At 39.1% G+C, this 16,081-nt stretch overlaps 1 protein-coding gene across 7 annotated transcripts in view; it reads right to left on the bottom strand.

Annotated features, from left to right (window-relative positions):
- pdlim5a (PDZ and LIM domain 5a) overlaps positions 1–16,081 on the bottom strand; it is a gene marked incomplete at its 3' end in the record, with an annotated part of 59,560 nt that overhangs the window by 17,622 nt on the left and 25,857 nt on the right. The window contains 6 exon segments of one of the 7 annotated variants that reach the window (XM_032516130.1): positions 5,290–5,326; positions 5,562–5,734; positions 6,179–6,196; positions 6,292–6,312; positions 9,327–9,742; positions 10,477–10,516. In XM_032516130.1, the coding sequence (XP_032372021.1) occupies positions 5,290–5,326; positions 5,562–5,734; positions 6,179–6,196; positions 6,292–6,312; positions 9,327–9,742; positions 10,477–10,516 (705 nt within the window). 7 annotated transcript variants of the gene reach the window in all.

The raw sequence follows: 16,081 nt of genomic DNA, 5'->3' as shown, positions 1-16,081 counted from the left end.
ACACACACACACACACACACACACACAGAAATTCCAACAGGAAAAACAATAGGAATTCCAGAGGACTTTACAGGAGCTCTCTTCTGTTTATGAATACACAACCACAGTGATATTAAATGCCCCCACAGACAATACTCCAGAAAACATCACACAGTGGACAGAGAGTTGACAGCCATTTAATGACCTGTCACCTTCATGTGCATCAAGTGTAAAATGTGTGGCACCTGGGTTGAGGAGAAAGTTCAAACTGAGTTTGCGCTGCCTTCATATACTTGGTGACTTGTCTATATAATTTGTGGTCATCACCATCATGATCAGTCACATGGCCACTGGACTCAAACGTTTTTGAGTTTATGCTGTCCTCTGGTGGTGGCACAGGCGAAGTGATAGACCAAGGTACCAAAAGTAGAATAGATTATTACAGTCAGAGCCTCTTTTTGGACCCATTATCCATTTTAGGGTAATACTGTAAACTTTTACAAAACATCCCAAGCTCAATGTACCTTTTAGCTGTGGGCAGTCTTGGTGGTACTGTAAGTGTACTATCTATGGCAGCTGGTCTATGGACAGGAGCAGAAGAAGCCACTTGTGCCTAGTTTGGAAATAATTATTATAGTCTTTAAGCAGATGATACACTAGAAAACAGTAAACATGATGCTGCAGTGTGGGTACAAACAAAACTCGGTACAAGAAAATCTGGAATGCTGTCTGTCATAAATACTTCATGAAGAGAAGTGCCATTTGGCCTTTGGGCATGATAAAATGGTATTTGGCTTGGGGTTGATCCAGCGCATGTTAAAGGTACAAGCATTTGAGCTAATGGAAAGTTCATGTTAGACAAATGAGTGGGGTGGGTTTTCTAAAACATGTTGACAGAATTGGAATAAGTCGTTGGGAAGGTGACTTAGTGAAGGGGTGTTGTAGATGACATATCCTACTCTTGTTGTTGAGTATTTAAGAGGCTGCCAGGTTTGGAAATGAGGACATACGTAGTTGAGTATTGTAGAGCCCTCCTCATGTCATTGCTGATAGTCTGATGAGCCTGACAACTGTGGCTGTGGTTGGTCTGTGTGATCAGATGTGGGTGTGGGTGTGCATCATTCAGCCCATTGAAGAAAGAATGAAAGCCCTACTTGGTCAGAGGATGGATACATTGGAGACCTGTCACTGGCAGATTACAGATAGCGAAGCACAGGTTTTGGTGCATTTTAAGTATAAAATTTTGTTCAAAGATGAAGTTTGTCATTGTGGAGGTGTGAAAAAGATCAGTAAAAGCATGTGAAATCAGTGTTATAGCTTGAAAAACACTAGTGTATCAAACTTCAGTGTGTAACACATTCCATTAATGAACATAGTTTTGTACATTACAGACTAGATGTGGTTGGTTAGTTCCTGTGATTCAATTAAAAGCCCTTACTTGATAGTTGTTTAATTTAAAAGTGACTACTGTTTTGCAGGACAACTTAACATGAAAGGTGAACAGGTGAAGAAAAGTGTTAGAAGTTGAGATGATGATTTATACCTGACCTCCCACTGTTTGTCTCAGACTCAGTAAGACAATTAGAAGAGGAAAGAGTGGAGGAACTAAGGAAGAAGGGAGAAAGGAAGGAAGGAAAGTGACACCAGAGAAAAGGAAGCGAGAAAAAAACGTAATCACTTTATTAGCTACAATATAGAATAATAGTTTTTCAAACTCAAATGTCAAAACGTTTTCAAAAAGCAACCCCATTACAATCTATGAAGAAGAAACTATTATTTTATCTGCAGTAAGTAAACATAGGGATGAAATAAACGTAAAGGCACTGGAGGAATATTTTACATTGCAAGGGTTTTAAAATAACACAAGCAATTTATAGCATGTATAAGTCCTTTTGCACACTATCGTAGCTGAACAAGCTGCTCTCTGAAAAGAGCCTTCCTGACTTGCACATAACCTATTCCATGCAAATGCCTTACAGCACCAATCTGGACGGTCTGGTTACATCCACATACATTGTTTTATACTGTACATACATGCATCAAGTCTCTCTTTCCATTTTTCGGATGCCACCATATTTCAAGACACTGTTTTTATAATATAGTTCCAATGCGGATATGACAGCTATAAACAATCCATTAAAGCTTTTAAATAGGTCTGAAGTGTCTTCCTTAACATGAAGTTATACAACAATCCAAATAACATGAAGGAACACTCATAACCGTCTAATGCACTGGCTGCACTCTCACACAGACCAAAGCCAGATTTGTTATTTTCAGTGAAATAGATTTTGAAATAGACATCTTCCTCCAAAACACACATCTTTCTTGTTTTGCCAAAACTAGGTACATTACATGGAACAGAAGACAATGATGAAACAACAGTGTTGTAATGTAGTGTTTTTAGTGTATAATTAGTGTATAAGTCCTTTTCTGTGTTTTGTTCTCATATATGCAGGCTTCCAGAATAGGATGCAGGGTTTGTTTATTTAAAGCTTTAGTGCGTAACTTTTTCATATTAATGAACGTCCGTTACATTCAACCCATTACCAAATGAGTTGCTACAAAGCAAATTAAGACTATCAGCTCCACACAACTCTCTCTGTATTTCTCAGTATGGCTGTGTTCAGCAGATTTTGTCGCCCAGCAACTTTTGCGAGCAGAAACTTGAGTAAAAATATTTAACTCTTCTGAAGAATCCATCAAGTTTTTTAATCCTTTTTGTCCTCCTTGGCTACTAGCAACTGTGTACAGGAGGGGGGGGGGGGGCTCACGGAAGGCTTGTATCATGTGGACTCACAACAGTGTTGTTGTCATTATTCAGAATTTCTCATCGGGGCGGCAGAAACTACGCACTATAGCTTTAAACATGCCTGTGATTTCTGTGCATCATCATGTTCTTCAGTGTTTAAGAATGAACAAAGAGTGAATAATTCATAAAATGTTGTCCGTACAACTCTCAGCAGGCCACCTCCGCTGCTTTCCTTTTCCCATAACCATGGGAACCAGAACATACAATATGCAGTTTGTAAAGTATGCGCTGTGGAAAAGACTATAAGTTGTGTAGTTATGTCTGATATAGGCAAAGATGATGCTTGACAGCTGCATATTTGAATTTGCATAGAATAATTGATTAAAAATTCTGGATTACTTCTCTTCCATATTTGTTACTGTGGAAAAAAATCATGACACAAAACCACTCAAAGATGCAGCTGGTAACATGTTCTTTGGCTCAATAATCATACCAACCATTCAAATTAATGTTTGTTAGCATGCATATACCTTTCTTTTTCAGGATATCACTACTTTGTACACATATAGAAGCATAAAAATACTTTAACTATACTCAATTTAATGAATAATGAGGTGGACACACTGTTAAAACTGTGTGAGTGTTTATGTATACCTTTAAGGTTGGAGTCAGTGAAGTGGCCAAGCAATCATAAGCAATAATAAGCATAAGCAATAATTAACTGGATACTTTGCCAATATTCAACCAACTTTGTATCATAATGATGGTTGGTTGTATGTGTAAATGAACTAGGTTAAACTTCTCTCCCCTTAAGACCTCCCTACTCGCAGGCCAGCAGAAAAAGTGACATGTTTGACGCAAAATGCTTCACGTTGGAGGTTTGCTGCTGGCTCTAGGGCTGCTGCTCCAACTGCAGACTGAACTTCTGCATACGGACACATAGAGTATAGAAGCAGATCAATGGAGACAGCCCCTCTCTCTCTCTTTCTCAAACTCAGATAGAACTCAGATTACATTGTAGACAGCTGATCAAATATAAACCAAGATTCAGTCAATGTATCGCCTATTTTCTGCCTAAAATTTTTGCAGAAACATATTTCAGCTTACCGTTAAACTGTTACACAACATCGTTACCAGCCCAGTTTGACGAAAAGACCTTCTTTTTAGTGGTAAAAGACTTCTTTATGACAGGTCTGAATGAGGCCAGCAACAGTGCGTACACACACACACACACACACACACACACACACACACACAAACACTTTCTTTGCAAGATCTCACTCTATTCTTTGCTTTATTTCCTTTATTTCCATCAGTCCACAAGCTTTTATCCCTTCGACAGTCAAATCCATTAACAACCACCTACAAAATTACAACTGATATAGTGCACACAAACATGTAGACAATCAGACTCACACTCACACACACAGTCTACTGGACATTGAGGGTGCGAGCAGACACTCCATGATGCCAGTCTCTCAGCTCGTTGTACTTAGGACCAATCACCATCCGAGTGGTCTTGTTTACTCTGCCATCACAGGAAGAGAGAGAGAATAAGAGAAAAGCACAACAAACAAGAGAGGAAAAAAGGATTTAGGAAAATTAGAGTGGTTGCCCTGCAGCCTCCAATGAGATACACTGTAAGCCATGCCACAAGGAAAGCCTGATGATACGGTAATGGCTGTTGCCACAAACAAGAAGCTGATGATACAAAGGGAACGTTTTCATGGGGTGAATATGTGCAGTTTGGCTGTAGCCATCAGAATAGAAATTGACAGAAATCATTACAAAGAGAGAAAGAAAGTAAAGTGTGAGAAGTATCTGGAGAAAAGTTAACTCCTGTGTCATGAGATCAAAATGTGGCCCGTGATCCATGGCCAATATGGACTGGAAATATGAATTAATTCAACCATGAAGCACCAACACCCACACCCACACACAGTGGGTATATCTGCATGTTTTCACATACTGTATGATCAGACACACAGTGATCACATGTATTGCCACAAACCACCAAGAGCAATGGACAGCCAATGGATCACATCACACTGAGAAGAACACCAACAGTGCAGCCATGGTTGTCAATGACACAATCACAAGTTATAACAACATGCAGCACTGCAACGCTGTCGCATCCACAACCAAATGTGCAAACAACCAGTAGGAGCACCCAAACCATCACATAAAGCTACACTTTGATTAGAAAGCGCAGGTGAAAACACTTTCAGCTGCCGACATGACAGAGAACTTTCAGCAATCTCAGAGGGGAATTTAATTAAAGCTGCTTCCAGAACTAATGTGATCCTTTCTCTGCCGTCTAGACAGGAAGAGGCCACAGAGTCTCAATAAAATGGCCGTAACTGTGCCGCAGAGAACCGCGGTCAGAATTTCTATTGCTCCGTGTAGGTTAATGTAGCCTTTACATGTTAGAAGCACCCGATTGAGTGGGTTAAATCAAATAACAGTATGGCCCACAATGCACTTATTCATGTAAAGAACAACACACAGAACTGACGATACTATTTATATAACTGGCCATTCAGCAGTTTCAGTGTACTTACTTTGTGTTCTTGGCTGTGTCAGTTTCCTCATCTGGAGCTACAAGGGAAAGAATAGAGTCCATTAAAGAAAAGAATGTGGCCTTTACCTTTTATTTAATAATTCATTGAAATAGTGCTGCGACAAGCTTTTGATTTAGAAATAAATGATACAGTAAACAGTAAGCATCAGGTTTTTTTGTCATGTTTGTTTGCCCTGTGCACAGATGTGTGTAGTCATTAGTTTAGGTGCACAACAAATATTGTCACGGTGTGCACTTCCGTCAGTAACGTACCACGCTCGGTACCCGTGATCTGAGCCAGGATCCTGAAAGATCTGGACTGGGTGGTGCCACCGCGTGGGCGCCAGTCCTCTGTGTCCTCCATTATGCGCTTCCTACTGGCATCGGCATGAGTGGGCACATGGTAAAATTGGATGTCTGTGTCCACAATGTGTTTCCTGGGAACTCTGCAAGGACAGGGTAGACCAGGATGGATGACATCCGCAAATTTTGCGTTCTTCTTCTCGTATAACTGATCAAAGTAATAGGGATGAAAACCGATGTCTTTTCCTTGGAGATATTACAGCATATTAATGTAATAAGTAGAACTTTAATTATTGCAGGATTCCTTAATTCTAGACCTACTGCTGTGAGTAAGTACCTCAGACCATCAGAGTGTTGAGACAAAAAACATGTTTAGTCTTTTTAGGAGGTTGATTTCAACCAAGAGTTTAAATTTCTACATGTATTTGTATTATCAAAAACACACACTTATTCAGTTAGAGAAATGTTATTAAACTGTTTATATTGTCAGTTACAAGAGGTGGCAATGTGGCACACTGTAAAAAATAATCACACCACACTTAATTTGACATTTTGAATTGGTGTCTAGGTCTGAATCAAGCTGATACCTTGGAGGTGGGGGTTTTCTTGAAAGGACAGAAGAAAAACAGAAATAGACCGAATAAAGGGAGGAAAAAATAAAACAGCAACATTCATAAAGAGACCATCTGAATTGACTTACTTCAAAATACGTTGAGGTCCACTAAAGGGGAAGTGAAGTAGAAAAAGAGGAAGAGATGTAAGAATGAAGAAATAATTAAGAAATTATTAAAGAAAATGTTACTGTAACAAGCAGAAAATAGAAGTAGATGGAAAAAAGTAAAAAAAGAACATGTGGACCACAACTTCTAATGCATGCAAAACATACCAGTCAAAATAGCAATTGAGACATCACATCAATAGCTTGTTAATACAAGTCAGTTCTATTTCCAACCACATGGTGGTGCTGCTGGATTGAATGGATTTCTATAAAAGCATAGTTATTCCTAATTTGGACAGTTTGGACAGTAAACATAATACAATACTTTCAATCAAATGGTAAGAAACAACATGAGTGTGCAGCACAATGTGATGTTATGTGTGGTTTGTGTTAATGCATAAACAGTAAATGTGTGCCAATCCACAATGTTCCTTGGCAACAGGGTGCTGACAGGCCCATTGCTAATTGGCTGTCAATAAATTAACTCTTACGTCAAATACACACACATACATACAGACAAACATAGGAGGGGCATTGAAGACTTTTCAGGCCCTGTTGTCAATAAATCACTATTAAACACACACACACACACACACACACACACACACACACACACACACACACACACACACACACACACACACACCACACACACACACACACAGTGTCTCTCAACAAATTCTTGTCACAGCAGCAGCTATGTGGGTGTGGGAGTGTTGACAGCTCTATGTGAGCCTTCACACACTTACAGTTATACTGGTGTGTGTGTGTGTGTGTGTGTGTGTGTGTGTGTGTTTGTGTGTTTGTGTGTGTGTGTGTGTGTGTGTTTGTGGTGTGTGTGTGTGTGTGTGTGTGTGTGTTTGTGTGTGTGTGTGTGTCGCTCTCTCAAAAGAATTTGTGATTTACAGTTAAAATATACTGTAGCCTCAGCATACACGCAAACCTTTAATTTGCTGAATGCATGTGTGTTGCAGTTCTAGCATAATTTACACGTGACAATAAGCTAATTGAACTATAAAACATTACTATCATTAATCATGCTCTGCAGTTAAATCCTAAACAAATGCATGCAGCTGCCGTGATAAAGTAGACACACAGGTAAAGAGAGTAAAACGGCAGGCAGCCAGTCAAACACATGTAAGCTGACATGCTTCAGAGACTAACTTTGTGACTTGAGCAGGTGCCGCAGTCTGCGAAGCAGAAAAATAAGGGTTGAAAGGAAGAGAGAAAGACAGAGAAAAATGACACAATTCTTGCCATTTTACAGTAAGAACATTGAAAGCTGTCATTAAAAATCCCCTCTGAAACGAAACACACAGCTCATTCATTTATCGCATGCAAACAAGCAACAGGATGCAAGGTAGGGAAAGTCATGCTGTCTCACATTGTCCCTTCAGCAACAGATAAATGAAATGAATGGATTCATTGTTACAAAGGAAACTAAGTGTATGAACCTGTAGCCGTACTTTGACCTCTACTTTAGATGACCAAATAACATTTGTATTTTTTGAATAGTACAGCACTGAATAAGCCAAGAGGATTTGAAAAGGTGAAAAGAACATTGAGATGGAAATGTTTATGTGAAGAAAGCAAGTCACAGCCATGGAAATACTAAAGAGAGACCCAGATCTTAGCATCCCATGCTATTACAACACATTACATTTAGGATACTCGGGGAAAGCTATGTACCCAACTGAAAAGCAACTTGTGTGTCTGTGCCTGTGTGCAGGGCTGCCTGGTGTAAGATTACATTGTATAGATCACACAGTGTGATCATCTCCTGAGTGTCAAAGAAAGAGAAACCACTGATCATTTGTTAAGGGTTGACTGCAAAAAAAAAATGTACGTAGAAATGAGTCAGCAGAGAAGTATATACAGTCTCATTGGGTCTCTTGAGTACAATAAATCAAAAACATCGGCTCTTGTTTTGTTTTGAGATGAATCACTAAAAGAATGAATGGAGAAGTGAATGAAAAAACGGAATGATGAAAGTGTGTTAGTCTGAAGAGACGTGTGTGTAAATCTACTTGGATTCAAGGCTCAAGCCTTTATTTTACTGATTGATTTGCTTAAAGTCCAAAGAGAATACCACACAGCTACAATTACCAATAGAGGCTGCATATGCATCACATCATAGCATCATCATTAATTATACTCACTAGGCCTCTGGAGAGAGGAGAGTTAGGGTTGAGACTAAAACAAAAAGGGGGGAAAAGATGATGTTGGGAATGTAAAGAGAGGTCATGATATTATATATATATATATTTATATATATATATATATGTATTCTACATATATTCTGTACAAATATATATATGTATATATATATATATATATATATATATATATATACATTATATATATATATACATAATATCATGATGAGAATTGATGATGATATATGATGAGAACAAAGATCCATGCAGCCATCATGCCAAGGATTTGAAGTGATTTTATTTCTGATCTTTTCTAAAACTGAATGTAAACTCTAAATTCCAAACATTCAACCTTGAAAAACCTAAGGTTAGGTTTTAAAGTCCATCAATTTTCCAGTTTTGCATCACAACCCAGCTACTGAAATTTGTTTCAGTGCAGAATTTCCCTTCTCAACCACAGCACTTTACCAAGTCACTGTCACTTCTCAACACTATAATAAACAACACTCACAAATAAAAGCATCATAATTAGGCCCATCTTGCAAACTCAAACTGTGGATCTCAGTACAATGTGCAGTTTTTTCTTTGATTTTTTTGCAGTTTTTGTCCTCTAAACACAACACTAAACAGACATGTGGGTCTGATTTAATGATGTGTAAGAACATTGGCAAGCCTGATCAGCAAGGGAAACAAAATTTGACATGAGCTTGGAACAACACCAACAATGATACGGTAAGCCTTCGCCATCTAACTTCGATTCAATTTGACAACTTGAACAGAACCAAGACAGAGGAAGTCGGAGGAAGAGAATTGCAGAGAATTGATTCATTTGTTTGATTGGCTGGAGAGAACGCCACTCACCCATGAAACTGCAAAGGCAAGGCTCCACCCTGACTCTCCAAAAGGCCCCGCCTCTGCCCCATGGCCACCTCACATGCGTTCTCGGGGGAGTAGAGGTTTATCGGTGTGTTATACACTGAAGGCTGGGGTGCAACGAGGACAGGGGGGGAGGAGGAGGAAGAGGATGGGTAAGAAACAGGAGTTGGAGGAGGACTGGTGTGGGAGGAGGCAGGAGTGAAGGCAGAGGACGGGGATGGGATGAAGGGAGTGAAAGGGGACTGTGAAGGAGGGTGTTCACTCTCAGTTGCACAGCCACCATAAGGTCTGGGAGCCTTGTTGTAGTGGATGGTGGAGGGGCTGGAGGAGTGAGGGTGGGGATGGGATGGTGGAGGGGGATGGGTGAGGGCCAATGGTTTTATGATGTCTGATCTGTCATCCTATCGTCATGAGAGAAGAGCATGCAAATACAAAACAAAAATACATCACAACACAGCACACACTAAACTGATGCAACTCAGGTTATTTGTTTTTTTGTTTTTTTTGTTTGTCCCGCAGACTTTATGAGCTGACAATTTGTCCATATAATAAAGTGGCTCCAAAAAATCAATAACTTTAGTCTCTCTAAATGTGTTCTGAGAAGCATCAGTATACTAATTGTCATTTACAATAAAAATAAATAAATGTAGAAACATTAAAAACACAATTATCAGTTTTCATGCAGAAAATTTGTGTGTGTGGCATCGTTTCAGAAGGGTGTAATAACTAAAGAAAAGTATTCAAAGCACTTGGTACACCAGGTAAATATATTTTCTTTCCTTTTTTCTTTCTTTTTCCTGTTCCACAGGTTGGCAATTAAAAAAAGCATTACATTTTTAAAATGTACACAACTTCACTGCGAAAGATTCTGCATTGCAAGAACCAATGAAAAAAATGAGGAAACATTTTATAATAATTTACAATAATATGATTTGTTTTTTGACAATTTGTCAGAAATGTTTTATTAAACTATAGAAAGTACAGATTAAAAATATAGTCAAACTGTTCACCTGGCATGCCTTGCGTTAATTAAAAAGAAACATTTTAGGATTTTATTGTTTCAACCAATAAACATGCTGTGCACCCAAGTGTAGATACTTTTCTATTATTTCAGGGACATGCTGCTCTACAGTACCTTGGGTGCCACAGGAGGTGGTTTAGGAACACTGGAGGCCCTGGAGAGAGGGAGGAAGAAGAGAAAGAGTAAATGCATTAGTTATGATAGCACTATTATTTTTCATTTCATTATTTCCTTTGAAAAATGTCTGTTTTTGATATTATGAAAAGGTATTCTTATTATAGATTGCACTAAATGAAACAACACAAGCTTTTCAGAAGTGTGCTTGCTGATATTTAGAGTTAATCAAAGCTGCTGAGGTCATACTGTAAAATATTCAAATCGAGAGAGAAAGTGTGGTTATGGTAAAGTCTGACTAAACCTGAGCTCTCAGCGCGGAAAACCAACATGGAGAGGTTTCTGTCATCAGCTGTGAGAGAATCCAAAAGAGTCTGAAACTTAAGTTGCCCAAGCTAAAAAAAATCGTGGCCTCTTTCGATGTATGTGTGCTTTTGAAGGAGGCTTTCTTTAGTCTATAAAGGCTTATATCAATCTGATACTCTTGGTCTTTGATACTCATGATGCCCTGAGCCCCTATAAAGGTCATCTGAGGAATCTTCTGCAACTACTCACACTGTCAAATTGACTCAGAAGTGACATCAGCTTAGCACTTCATCCTAATACAGATCAGTATTCATCTGTTTACAGTGTTTACGTGAACCGTCCGGTTTAAGATGATATTATTGCAATAGGACACAACTTTATTGATGCAAAATTAATCATTTACAAGAGTTGTGGATCAATTGTCACTCTTTTGAACACCTAATATAACATTTGTGTTCAAAAGACAGATTTTTGCTCACTAAGAAGGAACAGTTACACACATGGAACAAATGAATGTAACTCAATGGTTGTTGCAGTGCATCACAACTTAATTGAGCATGATATAAAGGGGAAAATACACAAGTTAACGTAAATTAAAGGTTAAGTAAGCTGTGCAGTAACCGAAGACATGTGAATGTCAGCAGGCCCCTCGGAGCAGCCCTTCTAGAAACTTCCAGAGGGAGGTTCATGTCCTTCCCCTCTGTAAATTTGAACCGACAGCGTAGTAGTGGCTGGAAACATATCAGTCTACAGACACGGCTACTCATACACTTGGCCTTTAGCTCCTCGCCTCTCGTTCACGTTTGCCAACAGTGTCCTGATAACGCCATCCTGTTTATCACTAGAAGCAAAAAAGGTCAACAAAACAGTCTAAATCCTATTTTGAGCAGTTAGACGACTCTCATCCTACCTGTAAAAGCTTTTCCATATGAAAGTAAGTTTCCTAGGCTCTGTATCTACTTCCCCCAATGAGGTTTACTGACAAAATACTATGGATGTTTAAAGAACGATAGTTACAAATTGTAACTCCGGATTCTATGAGTATGGGTGTAGCCCTGTAAGATGTTTGATACTAATAATTCAGAAAGAGGGATGATTATGCTGCCTTCATATAAGCCTCCAAGGCTAAATCCCCCTGAGCTACTGCTAAAGCGTTAAAGACATTCCTGTTTTTGTCAAGGCAATTCACCTAACCTTTTTTGTTGTTGTCTCATGACCATGTCATTAGTATGCTTGGCCTGTGGGTTACCCTGGACACACTATACTGTAAATACAAGTACCCAATCAGTGCAACACCATAGTATTCAATGGAATAAAAGCTGATCTAAGGACAGCAATAATTTCACCTGCACAACCAATGGCATGGACACGAGTGAAGCTGGCATATAGAGAAGTAAGAACACCAGGGTATCAGGTAGGTATTTCAAATACGACACCATCACCCCTGTGTGCTGTAGCCTAGATTGCACTACAGCTATAAATGGAAACACCAACATGGAAATGTGTTGGGGTCATGTGGTAAAAAAGATGCAAGTGAATGAGAGTCTAATTTAACTCAGAGGCTTTTTAAACCTTTTCTCAGGGGAATTGCATAGTCAGAGGTAATTTTTAGGCTTTTAAACATGTGACTTACTGTACGCATTGAAACAGCAGTAACCGTATTTGACTATTTGCCACACAAAAAATGTCCCAGGAATATGGGCGCTGCTATCTCTAAGCACAGCAGAGGAACAACAGGACCTTGCACTGTTTCAAACACTTTGCCACAGGAATGTTTCTCCATAGCTCAAATGTGAGAGGGTTAGAGAGTAAGTGGATGCAATAAAGACACGGACAGTGTGACAGTGACAAACCTTTCATATGGAAACATTTGCTGGGCTGTACATGTGTGTGTTCTTCCCACCAACTGTTTCATTTGGCTCATAGTTTAATAGCAGCTAGTATTAAACATGTTTCCGTTCTCTGTGTTTGCATTTGTAACCCTGCATGTCCCATGTTAACTGTCAGGCTCTACGTGACTGTGTTAACTCTGTTTCATGTTTATGGAAGTTTTATATCATATAACAGAGCAATTAGTCTTTGTGTAACTGCGAGTGTGTGTGTGTGTGTCCAGCAGTGTTTTTGTAGTGACCGTCATTTTGGTTTTTCTTTGACACCTTATCACATTCGAGTCAAGTCATTTCCTGTAATATTTATTCTACTTCTCTTTTAATATTGGTCATCAGGGTTTGCGTGTGCATTAATAATTTGTATAGTTATATAATAGTTTTCTTAGTTTCCTCAATCAGATTTTTTGTTTTCCTAAGAAATTATTTTTGGGAAATACACAGGCTATTACATAACACTAATAACAGCTTTGTAAATGCTTTCATGGGCTTTTGTTTCCACTCCCTCCAACAATTTTCCCTTTTGGAATTTACAGGGAATGAACAAAACAGCAGGACATCTTTAAAAATAATGCCATCCAGCCCTGCAGTACTGTAAACTGTACGATTCAATGGATTATTTTTTAGCACATAGTCTTTCTTGTTAAATGGCATTCAATTGTTGAGTGCCCCAGTTGTTTTCTATCATTCTGTGAATGTCCTAATCTGATATCATTGCATAATGCTTCGCATTGTTAAAGACAACTAGAGCTAAACTGTTTTAAAACTTGAGATTTTTGCTGTCGTCAAATATTCTTTCAAACACTGTATATTCTGCTTTGATGTACCCCCCTATGTAACCCTTTGTTGCTTTTTACCTTCATTTATGTATTACAGTAAATTGATCTGTCAAAAAGAGGAGGATGCCGTCTCTTCTTCATCTCCTCTCAAATCACCCGTGCCCTCACGAATGTTCTCTGTTCTCAGTTTTGCATTTGTGCTTAATCTCTCTGTTCTATTCTTACTGGAGTGAGATCATTGGCCGATGTTTCCAGGGTGGTGCCCTAACATGCCATCAGCTTTACCACCGAGCAACCTACTGAATTAATAAGGGAGTGTTGCACATGCAGGTGTGATTTTACATCTAAAAAAGGGGTGAGAGCAGTGAACGGACAAAGGCCCAGTTGACATACACCCACACAAATGTATGTATACACAGACACACAATGTGATGTTTATGAAGGGTGTGGTGACAGTGATTTCAGGCATGACAGGTTGGCTCAGGAACTGTTACCCCAAGGTAGTGCAATAACACATACTACAAGGACCAGTTTATACACACTCCAACATATGTACTTACAAATAGGCTTAAATGAATGCACATACACAGCATGTGTGTCTAGGTCTATTTTTAGAATAACAGCACCTTGGGCATTTACAAATATTATAAGCGTGAAAATCTTGAACTACATCGGCCCAGTTATAAAAATCTCAGTTTTCTTTACCAGAGCTGGTCCTCTTTACCTAATCCAGTCTGGTTCTTAAGATGTGATTTTATCTTCAATTTGCACCTAACTTGTAAGAATTATTCTGGCAGCTTTTGCATGTTATTGCATTCTTTCCAAGAACAATAGGGAATAATATTATCCAACAAAGTCCAAGAAACACTTTAAAATTCAATAAAGCAATTGAATATTCAAACGATCCACTTGTTTCTGATGTTTGGCAAAAAATAAGTCCAATTAAGGCTTTTTTCATTCTTCTCCCTTCTCTTTTTTTATTCATTCTCTGTAACTTACTAGCACTAAATAGATAATAAAAAATTGTGCAGAAGAGCCCAAATGATACTGTGACTTGGTTTATGTGTCTGTGCATCATCTGCGTGTGAAATGAGATCAAACATGATTCAGAGAAAGGGGGGTGGGGGGACCTTTAACAGCTTGGGGATTTATGGACAGGCACACCTGTGCTCAGGGTCATTAATGTAAAACATGGCTCTAACTTTGTTTTGTTTTTGTCTTTTTCTATTTGAGTCCATCTCTACACCTTCCATCCTTTCCTGTTGTTTTTTAATCATCTAATCTTACTACTTACTCTTTCCTGCCGTCCTGACAATGAGGTCACTGTTCTTTAAACAAAAGTGATAATGATTATCAAAACAAAGCCCTCTAAAATATATTCAGTCGTCATTCCTGAAGGTGGGACACACTCTGAGTCTATTTTTTTTTCTTTTTCTCTGCCTCATTAGGAAGAAGTGGAAAGAGTGGGCTGGTTTGGTACAGTTTTTTCTGTTGTAATTTCCCGTTAAACTGAAGCAGACAGACCAACGTGACCAGGAGAGAATGCCAGGGCACCAAGTAAAAGCAGAGTGATTGGCAGGATAATTGCCACGTGTGGTTCAGCTTTGGAGTGTCAACAGTGTGTACTGTATGTGTGTAGTGTAGCAGTGGTGGTGGTGTCGGGATATAGTAGCAGAGGTAGTCAGTGTAGGTATGATGTAGCTATGACTACAAAGTCAAAGAGAGAAAGAAGTATAAAGATTGAGCGAAGACTTTGTTGCCTGATTTCACAAGCTGGTCAAAAATTCCTTTGCTGGTGCCATTAAATCCAAAAGCAGCTGTGTTGTGTATCTGCTATTTCAAGACCATTGTGTGCATTTGTGTAGAAGTGGCCTTTAAATAGATCTGGAAGCTCAGTCTGCCTGTCTTTATCAGTCCTAACACTGGACAAGACCAAAGGAGACAGGGGTCACCCATGGATCACACGTACTGTAGGTCTGTTTAGTGTGGCCATGCCCAGGTATTTGTGTGTGTATGTGTGATCCTACCCATTCCTTATCCACAACCTCCCACCCCTATCTCCACAGAGGCCTCGACAGGCCTTTTAGCGGAGTGTGACATCACATGAGATCCTTAAAGAAGCTTTGACGCTGACCAGACCAAAGGAACACATGTGAAAACTAGAGTGGTGTTCAACAAAAACATGAGTCAAATAAATTAACTTTGGGAACATTGGACGTATGTTTGAACAATCACAGTTGCGGAGGGAAGAAAAAACATTCCATTGTTGAATTTCTCCAACTGTTTCAACAATTGGGTTTCCATCAGTTTTCCACATTCAAGACAAGCTAACGCCACACCCCATGTAGCCCGTGATAGAAATAAGGTGTTGTGTTTGGTATAGTTGCTGTACTGTTCTTGCTTCTTTATTTATCCTCTGCCAAAGATCAATATGGCAAGACAAAAAGCCTGAGGGTACGGCTCCACACACTCACACTAGCTGCTTGGTGTCTGTTTATCTGATGAAAAAGGTTTGTGCTCAATACAGACTTGACCTGACCCTCATATCCAGGTCAATAATCTCATAGAGTATGGTAGGTTTTGTGTATGGCTAATCTGGTAGTCTAAAGACACATTTTGTAACATTTTTCGATT

This window comes from Etheostoma spectabile, chromosome 5 (genome assembly GCF_008692095.1).
Source record: "Etheostoma spectabile isolate EspeVRDwgs_2016 chromosome 5, UIUC_Espe_1.0, whole genome shotgun sequence".
Taxonomy (NCBI): Eukaryota; Metazoa; Chordata; class Actinopteri; order Perciformes; family Percidae; genus Etheostoma; species Etheostoma spectabile.
The sequence above is the reverse complement of the archived record's forward strand: the minus strand, read 5'-3'. Positions and strand labels throughout refer to the sequence as shown.